Here is a 10,967-nt window from a genome sequence, read left to right as displayed (position 1 = left end):
ATGCTTTCGACCAAAACAGGGGCAGCTTGATGACATCATCAACATGCGCTATCGCGGTAGAGCAGTATAGTCAAAATCTCTATCGTTGGCCAAATTTATATCGTTTCTATCATATATTGTTTATATCGCCCACCCCTACTACTTTTCTTTCTTTTTTTGTTTAATTGTACAGGAGGACAGCAGTGACAATGAGTTTAAAGCATTATATTCAGAAAGACTGCTGCATTTTTCTCCGTTTAAATACAGCAATACAAGCAAACTGGTTTACCTGCTACTTTCAAGTCCTTCAGCTCCTCCTTTCTGGAAAGTGGACAGAAACATATCCCATACACCATCGGCCCTGCATCACAAGTAACATCAAAACTGTTAGATTTCTCTACTAAATGCACATACTAATTCACCCAAAACTCAAATGGCAAATAACAGGGAGACAACAAACATCAATATCAGCTCATAGCTACATGGTTGGCTCCTATCAACAAATAACATGGCATTTACCAAAGATTAAGTAACTATCTTGTGTCAAATATTTCCACTGCCTTAATGTTTAAGGACAGTGAGATGATCAGAAAATCTGTTGGTTTTTAACCATTAAAATGTTCTCGTTTTTCTAGCAAAGAAGGGATATTAGAAACAAAAGCATTGGACAAACTGTTCTTTAACACTGGTATTAGACCAGAATTTCACATTCTGTGTATCCAGACCAGTAAACAAAATTATTAAATTTTAAAATAAGTTGTAGGATAAAATTTCTAAACATTTTATGAAGGTTTTTAATTAATGTTCAATTAAAGGCTAAAATTTGCCAAATTTGGCAAACATTTAATTTAGTTAAGTGCAATTTTAACACTATGTTTCAACATAACTTTACATACTTTGCACTCTGTGTTTCAAATACAGTATAGAATAACCTCGAGTGGTTAGCTTAGAGTAAGTAAAAGTCACGTACCCAGCACAGGCCCCCTGCCAGCCTCATCAATGCCAAGACAGCAATCCTCCGTTTTGCAGACTTCAGGGATCTCAGAAACCAGCCGGCAGCTGACGGAGTTGTCATCTTCAAAGGGGCTGAGGTCCATGACTGATGGCTGAAAGAACATGCAACATTAAATTACATTTAAAGTTGACTTTTGTCTCAGTGAGCCACAAAGTAAGGCGTGTATTTATTATTTTACTTACTTTAAACTTCTGTAAGAGATGCCCCTGATAAATACCCTCCAAACTTTAATTAAAAAGACTAAAACCAAATAATTAAATAAATATAAGGATCAAACCCACTACAAAAATAACTGAAGCCTAACTGAAGAGAAAACAAATACTGAAAACTAAAGGAAAAAAATTAATCAGAAAATGTAAAACTTTTTTAAATTAATTTTTTTGAACTCAGAAAAACTGCAACAACACACTTAATACATTTTGCTGAAGAAGCGGCATCATTTAATGCCCTGTTTAGTATCTAAATCAGGTGTGTCAGGGCACACAGTGGGGTGTTAATGTTTCGACAGCATAGACTGACCATACATTTGTGCAAACTTAAATAAAGTGTGCAAAAAAACAAAAACAGAAAAAAAAAAACACGCTTTAGGATCAGGTTAAAAGTTGCAGTGTGTAAAATATCACTGCTAGAAAGACTGCAGTAAACTGAATTTTGTTTTCTTACTCCTCCCTTTTCAAGTCGATATCCTAACTATGGTGGCTGTTGAAGGACAAACAAGTTTTAGTCAGCCAAGAGAAACCAAAAACATTAAATTTAGACTGTAACCCACAAGGGCTGCAGCTGGCTGGCAGGTTTCTACTACCGTTTAAAAAAAATAAAAAATAAAGAGAAAAAGATTTCCACACACTATATTTATGAATATTTTAATATCAATATTTAGCAACAAATCAGGAAAAAACAAAGAAACTGATATGTAAGGTGGGTAAGAAAAACAATGAAATACACAACATTGTTTTTCTTACCTACCTTACAGGGAGGGAAAAAAAGCTCTACCCAGACTGAGCTCCTGACAGGAGAGCAAATGATGATGTGTGAATCTGTGGGTGTGTGTCCGGAGCTTAAAGGGACTTTATGAAGGGAGATGTAAGATCCCACTGTGCGATGGTACTCTAAAAGTCAAATGACAGCAATGTGAGATCCAGCTCTGACTCATTAAGTTATACACATTCAGACACAATGAAACACACACAGACCTACAATCGGACATGGAATAACCACACACAGTTATTCCGTTGTTGGATTACATGATTGTATGACAATTAACTTAAAGAAATTGCTCCTACATTTACTGCATACACAGAGAAAATCGCCACATTTCGGATCCTTACAACTTTAGAGAACGGATATTTTATACGAGGATTTTATCAACGGAAAAGGTGCATTTCAGAAGAAATATGAAATGCTCTGTTATTATCCGTGTGGCTGCTGTGAGCTTAAACGTTAGCTAAATGCTACGCGCCACTCAAACGGACAGTTTTAACCAGCTCGCCCTGGAGATTTGTGCTTAAGTCATTAGTTTAGGCTGCTGGGAGAAAATGCCAAAGTAGCACACATCGTCATAAACGCAAGCAAAGTTTATGCTGACCTGCTCAGATGATGAAAACACCCCAAACTTCACCTGACGAGTACTTCTGTGTGCACCGTGCAGCAGATTTGGCGCCCCTGGATCGACGTCATCATCGGTTCTTCTTCTCTTGTGTTTGATGGCAGTTCTAATTCTCTAGAGTTGTATTACTGCCACCCCCAGTTTTTTAGTCAATGATTTCAGTCTTTTCTTGCCCCGTACCGATTCCCTTTAGAGGGCCGCAAGTTCCAAAATTAGTTAAATAAATACATTATTGAATAATCAAATAAAAGTTTAATTAATTAATTAATTAATTAATATTAAATTATAAATTATAAATAAGTAATGTATCAAATGTTTTAAATGAATTGGACAGCTATTTAATACAATAATTATATATTCATTAATTCATTAATTATTCCCTTAATTAATTAATCAATAAAAAAATAATAAATTGTTTAATTATGTATTTATTTCCTTTGTTTTGGGACTTGTAGTCCCCCATAAGTCCCTACACTGAAGTTTTTTAACTCTCTGTCACCGTCAGGAAAACTCTAATAATCTTTATTCTTCATCATTCCAGCACAAAGACGAAACATGCTGTTTCTCTTTCTGAGCCAGTAACCCTATAATATTCCCTATAATGAAATTTTGTATAAACTAGTGTACTATTCTTTGAGTCAGAATGAACATTCCTGTCACAAAGTAGAAGCGCCAGTCAGGTTTTGGAAAACTGAATTGTACGTATCCTTTATTTATCCAGATACTAAGGTCTCATTGACTTTAGAGATGCCTTTTTAAATAGAGATCTGGCCTAGAGGACATCAGAAATTGCAGCTAAACATGTTAAGAGGCTAAAAAGGACTTGACTGATTACAACAAGTACAATGATGCAGAGTCCTAAAGACACTTGCAAAACAGATCATTTCATTTACTATACAGGCCCATTAATATAGTTGCTTTCAACAACCCACTAATTGAGTTTCTTTCCTCTACTAAATCTGCACAGCTTTAATTTTAACCCTAGCCAATCCTTGCACATACATAACTTTTTTCTGCAGGGGATGAGGATGTGCTCTTCTGTTTCTGTAATAGCCATGAAATATGATCCGTTTAAGCTGCTGTGACCAGTTCTTATCTGCTCTTTATATTATTTTCAGTCTTGTGTCTTGCTTCTTGCCTCCTCTACTTTATTTTCTGTCTCATGCAAATGTCTCTTATTGAGCTTTCCCAGCTCTTTAGCCATTTTTAAAAGTATTGACCAAACTATGATATTCCTCTTTGATTTGACTGAAAAGTTGGCATCAGCTAATGAGCAATTCATAATGGGACCATGATGATTTCTTTTTGCTGTTTTAGTTGTTAAGTATTCTGACACTCAGTCATTATTCAAGGTGACAAACTACCTCACATTTTGATTTGCAAATGTCAGCATACACGAATCTCACAAATGTGGTTAAAAAAATAAATGTTTTGGTCTGTGCCTGGACCGATACTGTAACTCAAACATGATTATGAGACAAAACAGCAGCTGAAATCATATTTCACATGTTTAAAAGAGCTTAAAATTTAAAAGCTTATTTAAGTGAATAAATTTAGCTGAATTGTTTGTGTGGATGTATGCAGCAGCTCTGCCTCTCAGCATTACAAATATAGCTGTGATTTGTTCACCCTGTTACATATGAGAATATTCCTTTCTATTATTTTCTCTTCCCAATGTTCTTCTGAATCCTGTCTGACAGCTGGAAACACTAACTGCTGCTTCTGTTGCCTGTTTCTGCACTGAGGTCTTCTTCTTCTTCCTCCCCTCTTTTTATGGCATCAGCAAACTGTATCAAAACTGTAACTGCCACTGTTTGTTGAGGAGTGATACTGCACCAAGCTTCTTCTCTTTAATCAGCATTTGGGCTGCTGTCTGACCCAAAAATGTTATAGCTGACAAGCTGGAGTCTTGTGAAAACCTATGTACACTCCATAGTTTTTGTATAACAACCTTTATCAGCAGTAACTATCTGTTTTTTTTTCTGCAGTAAGTATCTGTTTTTTGTGTCAGTCGCTCACATTTGTGAAGGAATCTCTGCCTACTTTTCTTTGAGGTTTGCATGCATGCCGCAGCATTCAATCAGGTTTTGACTAGGACCCTGCAACACTTTGAGTCTTTTCTTTAGCTTTATCTCTTGGGCAGATTGTGCCAAATTTAATTCTAGAATACTTTCACTCAGTGACTGCAAGGTGCCAAGGACCTGTGTCTGCAAAATGGCCATAGCAATAGTTTGGTGTGAGCTGTTTCCAAATGTCATGCTGTGCATTAAAGTCAAACACCCCCATTTTGGTCTCAACTATCCAAAGGACATTTTTCCAGAAGTCTTGTGGTTTTTTTCAGACACAATTGTGCAAATGTAAGCAATGAATTCCCACTTATGACTCTTTGAGGAATTTGTAGCATGTGCATTTAGATAATCATGTGTGCTCCTGTCTAACACCAGTGTCTGTGCTGTGAGTTGCTGTAGCAACGTTACGATCACCCAAATAACATAATATGAATTACTTGAGCTTGGTTTGGCTGATTTCTAATTTAGCCTTGAAAATGGATGAAAGCAGATAAGTAATATAATAGTATTACATTATAATACTATTTGGGATTATTTGTACTGATGAAGTATAAAAAACTAAATCTTTGAAATGAAAGTATTTCTAAGTATGGTCTTATGTGAGTTTATTTGGACTCTATATGAGTTTATGTAGCATAACACAATAAACTCACCAATATTTAACAAAGTATGAAATGCTTTATTGAATAAAATGATGTAAAGGTGCAGAAAAGCAAAAATGCAATGTTTTCATGTGAATATCTATATCTACTCATGAAACTTGCTCAGAATCTTTTTACATTCTTAAAAAAGGTTGGGTTTTTTTTAGCGCACTCCTTCACATGCCCCCTTTTAAAAGCCATTCACGGTTTGTTTTTCAGTTTTGTCATGGCCTCGAGGTAGGCAAAAAGCTGGAGCCATGGCTGCTTATCTGTTTTTTTCTCATCTTGCCCACAACATGATTTTAAGAGTGTTTATTCTCCGACTGGTAGGATTAATTTAAGATGCCACAATTTAAGATTAATCTAAGATGCCTTTGTGTAACGTAACAACTTCCCTTGGGCTTGGGCTGCTCTTTTCATTTAAAACTCCCACTTCCTTATTTTGGCGCATGTCTGCATCGCCCCCGATGCGGAGAGAGCAATGAACTTGACCTTTGAATTTTGCGTGCCATCTGAATGGGTTTAAACTGCAGCTGAGTGTGGAGGCAGGGAGGGAGCCTCAGGTGGAGAGGAGAGGGTAGAGTGAAAGGAAGGCCATGTACAAAAGTCCGAGTGTACGCTGGTTACTGAGCTGAAATTGGCCTTGCCTCTGACTCTTTACACCCACCCCTTCTCTCTTTCTGTCCCTTGCTTTCGTTGAATGGCTCTCTTTGTCTTTGTCAGTAACACGCAGTCCCCAGCCGATTAAATGTGGGGGAATTAGTAGTCAATTTTAGCCTACCACACACACAAACACACTAAACAGCTTATGGTGGTGGGGCTCTGGTTGTGTTGTTATTACAGTTCACACGTCAGCTGCGTGTTTTTAATTAATTTCTAGTTTTTTTCACCCTTCACTTGCTAACTGCTTCATATGTTATTCCTGAACACCTACCACTGCATTAAATCACTCTCACACAGGACTTTCTTTTTTATAAATAAATTGATTTAATAGATGACAACAATAATATTTCAACATTGCTTTTCTGGTAAGGAAGCAAAATACTCAAGTGAATGTATAGCAAACACTTTACAAAACTATCCAGAATTATACAAAATGGAAGAAACAAAGGTGTGACACGATGCATTATTACTTACATAAAAATATCAACTATGTGAGAAAAGGGTCAGTATAAAATGATAAAGTATGTGTCACGTAATAAAGATGAAGCTGTGGTAATGACCATTATTCACATTGGTAAAAGGGGGGAGAGGGCGCAACATAGGAAGAAAGTGTAAAAACAAAAGCGTGGCTTTGGCCCACATGTGGAGCAGAACGGCCGTACATGTGATTCTAATCCTTAAGCAGGACCCAAGCTGGCCAATTATCTTGAGAGATTTGGTTGAGACTTTGCACTTATAGATTTGAACTCTGTTAAAGGTGGATCAGGAATCTTTTAGGCACTTAGCAATCAAAAAGAAAAGTGGAAATTTGCTTTAGTCACCCATGTATCCAGTCATATTTCTCCTTTGCTGTTGGCACAAAACAAACAGAGCTGAGGTAAGTGTCCGAGACTGAGCAACAAGTCGAAATGCATCTTTTAGAGCTCTCTTTCCCTCTCTTTTTCCTATTTTTCCCCTTAAATGCTTCATTGATCACTTCAGCAAAGTTAATATGAAGGCAGGACAGTGATACAGTGAGACTGCGCTATCTACAGAGAAAGAAAAGTTGCAGCTATCCTTTTCCGGCCATGAAAAAACAACCCCAGGGATCATCGAAAGATGTCTTTTTTTTTACCCCCCAAAAGCAGTGGTGCAGATGTTGATGTGTAATATCAAATCAAACACAATAAAGTTACACCCTAGGATATCCACAATGACAATAAACTTACTACTCATATAAAATAACACAAAGACATCACAAACAACCTTTAGTTTGGTTAATAAATTCTGATTATGTCAGTCTAAACCCAGCACTTCTGGGTCAAATCGGAGTCACTCATCAATCCATTTGTCCACTTTCAACGTCTCGTTCACTTGTCTATCTTTACACCCTTTCCTGTATGTCCCAACATACGAAATTTTTGATGGCACATGTTTGTTAAGTTTTCTTCTGCTTTTGATTGGCGGGTGACCCAGGAATCACACTCTATACTGTGTGGGTATTTTTTTTTTAACTGTTTAAGGCCCCATGGATGCACATTGCATTAAACTGACTAAAAAAGTAAAAACTTCTAATATAACATCGATATGGCACGGGCATACACACACACACGCGCGCTCACACTCACATTTTTTGCACACACACAGATCCACTCACACACTTCCCATATTTCCTTCTGCTCAGCTGGTCTCCCTCAAGGTCTTGTGAGTGTGGTGTAAACAGGCTGCTCCCAGTGAGTGGGGCTGTGAGAGGGCGCCACGCTGGAGGGGTCTCCTATGGTAGTGTACAGAGGCCTCTGTGTAGGGCCCATGTAGGAGAAGGCTGAGTACAGCCCAGGGGCTTGGCTGGAGTGGGCATAGTATGCCCCGGGGGCCTGGTGGTCTCCGTACTCAAACTGAGCTCTGGAGGCCAACGATGGAAATGCAGAGCCATAGTGAGGCAGGGTGAGTGGGGTGTAGGTGACATGGGTGCCTGAGGAGGGAGAGGATGAGGCTTCGGCGTAGTGTGTACCAGAGACAGATTCACTTTTGATCTGAGCCTTGGATGGGTCGGAGGAAGACGGGGAGGCCTGAGGCTGTTGTTGCTGTTTGGACAGCCAGGCGGAGTGCCCGCTTGCAGCAGCCAGGGCGTAGGCGTAAGACGAGGCCGAGGATCCAGCTGCAGGAGCCCCAGTCGCGCTCTGAGGGTGACCATTTGGAGGGAGGTACTGGTCAAACTCGTTCACGTCAAATGGCTCGATGTTGGACATCACCTCATGGCTGATCTCGCCGATGTCCATGGTGCCAAAATCGATGTGGGGTTTAGCACTTGAAGATGAGGGACCACCGGAAGACCCTTCAGCTCCAACCCCAAGGGCTCCCCTGGGCCCCCCTGATCCTCCAGGCGCTCCTGCTCCCCCCTCCCTCTTGGCATCTGACAGTTTCCCAGACTGGAGCTCTGTCTTTGGGGTGGTAGGTGGAGTTGGCGGGCTGTGACCCTGACCTAAAAGAGAAAGAAGGAGCAACATGATAAGGTGAACTTTGACATCAGATACAAAAAGGCTTTTGTTTGTTTTGTTTGTTTTGTTTGTTTTACCTAACTTAAGTTATATTTTGAAATTACAGCATAAATTAATAAGTTTCGAGATTTTTGATTTAAGTTTTGAAATTTTGGATCAGGTCTCTCGCAACGTGAAAATAATAATATCATTAAGACATCCATAGAAACGGGAAGACACCTACCAGCAGGATGGTGGTGATGATGGTGGTGGTGGTGCAGGTCACCCAGTGGAGACCCAGCCCCGCCATTGTGCTCAAGATGCACAGTCTTGTAGTGTGACTGGGAGTGGCTGGCCTCCCCTTCCCCCTGGCTATCTGACTCATTAGAAGGCATCAGTTTGCCATTTTTGCGTCTCCGGGGCTGGTACTTGTACTCCGGGTAGTCCTTCTTGTGCTGTTTTCTCAGCCTCTCTGCCTCCTCGATGAATGGCCTCTTGTCGGTCTCATTCAGTAGCCTAGGGGGCAGAAAAACAAGGACTAGTCTTATATTGCTTCCAAGTTCATTTTGAAAATATTTTATTAAAATATGTCTGAAGATCATAAATATCTCCTGCTTTCCGAATCATGCGTAATGCATAAATATCTTTTTTTTCTTTACTTCTTTGGGTTAAAATCTGTTTGTTTACTTTTAAAATTCTCTCTGTAAAGGAGAACAACAGAAAAACACCAAGTTTTTTATTTCTATCCGATTTAATACCAAACAACCACAAACTGAAGCGCAAACATTTTACGCTTAAATTCAGCACCGGTACATCCTTTACGCACAAGAAATGTGCCGCTTGTATGGCCACACTGTTCCTTTTTTTTTTTTTTTTTTTAATACAAACCTCCACAGTTTGCCCAGTGTCTTGCTGAGCTCTGCGTTGTGCAGGTGGGGGTACTGGTCCGCAAGTTTCCTCCTCGCCGCTTGCGCCCACACCATGAAGGCGTTCATTGGCCTTTTGACGTGGGGTTTAGCTTTGTTTCCGTTGTTTACGCGCACCGGCATTGGCACAAGTGTCCAGTCATACCCGTCCAGCACCTGACTGACCGCCTCCCTTATGCCGATCGGGAAACGATCGTCCTCTTCCTCTTCCTTGGCTCTGGGTCTGCCTCCATCATCACTGCTGCCGTCCACACAGAGCGCGGTCAGCTGCTGCTGCCCCGTCAGAGGTGAGTCCTGGCCGGGCGTGGCTCCAGGTTGAGTCGGTGACAGTGAGTGACCATCGTCTGACCCTGCGGGACTCAGCTCCGCCTCGGACAGGCTGTGCTCCTCGCCGGACATTTTTCCTTTTCAATTTCGTTAAATTATAGGACAATCCTCAAATGAAAACTTTGCCACAGAACTAACTTCTCGGAGTAATTAAATGGGTTCAAGTAAATGTCCGGGGTGTCAAGGATCCCAGTTATTGTTGACTCTTCTAAGGCAAAGACATACTGCTGCGTAAAAGTCTCCAAATGCTTTCCACCTTCAGCTGGAAATCCTTTACAGCAACAGTCGCTAAATCTAAAAACCACACAGACACAAATTTGTTACAATTATCATTTTAATTTTGGTCCGAAACAAAAGAACCGTGATTTATTTAAAGATAAACACGTTAAGTTACTTAACGGGACTAAATGTGATAAGAAAGCGACTGAAACTGAATTTCTTTTCGATAATGTCACATTCCGGAAAATAAAATTCCGCCGGTAAAATATACACATATTGTTATTATCATTATTATTATTAATCCAACTTAGTCCATACAACGTTTAATAAAACATAATAATTACGCGTTTGGCAAAAATATTAATATCAAACATTCACTTTTATGTATAAACTCTCATTTTTTAAATTACATAACTTACCAATTTAGATGTCCAGTGGTTCAGCATGGAAGTGTGTGTGGCTGACTGTAGAGCCGATGAATGGCTGCTCTGTGTGGCAACACCGGAGCTTAAAGAGCGCCTTGTGAGAGGGACAGGGAGAAAAAAAAAGTGATTGAAAGTGGAAAACATTCCCAGAGAGGCAGCATTCCAGCACAACCAGCCCCGCCCTCCCAATAAGACTCTGCTCTGATTGGTCTTCTAATTATCCCGCTGCTCTCCGATTGGGCGGAAGCCACGTAGCGTTAATGGCCGTCTGTCCATCACTGCAAGGTTTCCAACGGAGAAGAGGTGAGATTTTTACCTTGGAGAGGCTTAAATGACTGTACAGTGCGCCCATTTACAGGCAGGAGAAGGCCAGCTTTGTTGGACGTGTTGACATGTTATATCAAACAAATAAACAATCATGAAGAGAGTTATTGCCCCGTGCGGTTCCTGAAGAAAAAGCACCAAATGAATTGTAAAGTTCAGTTCAGACTGAACGAAACTCTGCTTACAAAAAATTATCTTACAAATTTGAGAGATTTGGGTAAACAGAAGTTCGGGAAGAAAATCCACAGAAAAGAAAAAAAACGCACGAACGCCAGTTTAGGCAGGATGTGTTGAACGGGTTTATGGATCATGAAATC

The 10,967-nt window shown here is 39.9% G+C and overlaps 2 protein-coding genes across 2 annotated transcripts in view; both read right to left on the bottom strand.

Annotated features, from left to right (window-relative positions):
• The window catches only part of rnaseh2a (ribonuclease H2, subunit A), an 11,774-nt gene extending 9,049 nt beyond the window's left edge, over positions 1-2,725 (bottom strand). The window contains exons 1-3 of the mRNA XM_005752218.1: positions 2,580-2,725; positions 950-1,085; positions 269-340 (exon numbers count right to left, since the gene is read on the bottom strand). Coding sequence (XP_005752275.1) covers positions 269-340; positions 950-1,076 — 199 coding nt within the window. The 5' untranslated portion in view covers positions 1,077-1,085; positions 2,580-2,725. The remainder of the gene's footprint in view (positions 1-268; positions 341-949; positions 1,086-2,579) is intronic.
• A 2,677-nt stretch (positions 2,726-5,402) lies between these two features.
• On the bottom strand, positions 5,403-10,437 carry LOC102203326 (transcription factor Sox-10-like). The gene is made up of 4 exons (XM_005752217.1): positions 10,321-10,437; positions 9,318-9,976; positions 8,674-8,945; positions 5,403-8,434 (listed from the first exon to the last, which is right to left on the bottom strand). The coding sequence occupies exons 2-4, from the start codon at positions 9,752-9,754 to the stop codon at positions 7,647-7,649; spliced, it is 1,497 nt and encodes a 498-aa protein (XP_005752274.1). The 5' UTR covers positions 9,755-9,976; positions 10,321-10,437; the 3' UTR covers positions 5,403-7,646.
• Between the last annotated feature and the right edge of the window lie 530 nt (positions 10,438-10,967).

Source organism: Pundamilia nyererei, unplaced genomic scaffold, assembly GCF_000239375.1.
Source record: "Pundamilia nyererei isolate P.nyererei 1_Seehausen unplaced genomic scaffold, PunNye1.0 scaffold00349, whole genome shotgun sequence".
NCBI classification, from domain to species: Eukaryota; Metazoa; Chordata; class Actinopteri; order Cichliformes; family Cichlidae; genus Pundamilia; species Pundamilia nyererei.
The sequence above is the reverse complement of the archived record's forward strand: the minus strand, read 5'-3'. Positions and strand labels throughout refer to the sequence as shown.

Coding starts and splice junctions, on each gene's coding strand:
- LOC102203326 (XM_005752217.1), bottom strand. CDS start 9,754: ATGTCCGGCGAGGAGCACAGCCTGTCCGAGGCGGAGCTGAGTCCCGCA. Junction 8,946..9,317: donor ACACTGGGCAAACTGTGGAG/GTTTGTATTAAA, acceptor TCTGCCCCCTAG/GCTACTGAATGAGACCGACA. Junction 8,435..8,673: donor TCATCACCACCATCCTGCTG/GTAGGTGTCTTC, acceptor TTTCTCTTTTAG/GTCAGGGTCACAGCCCGCCA.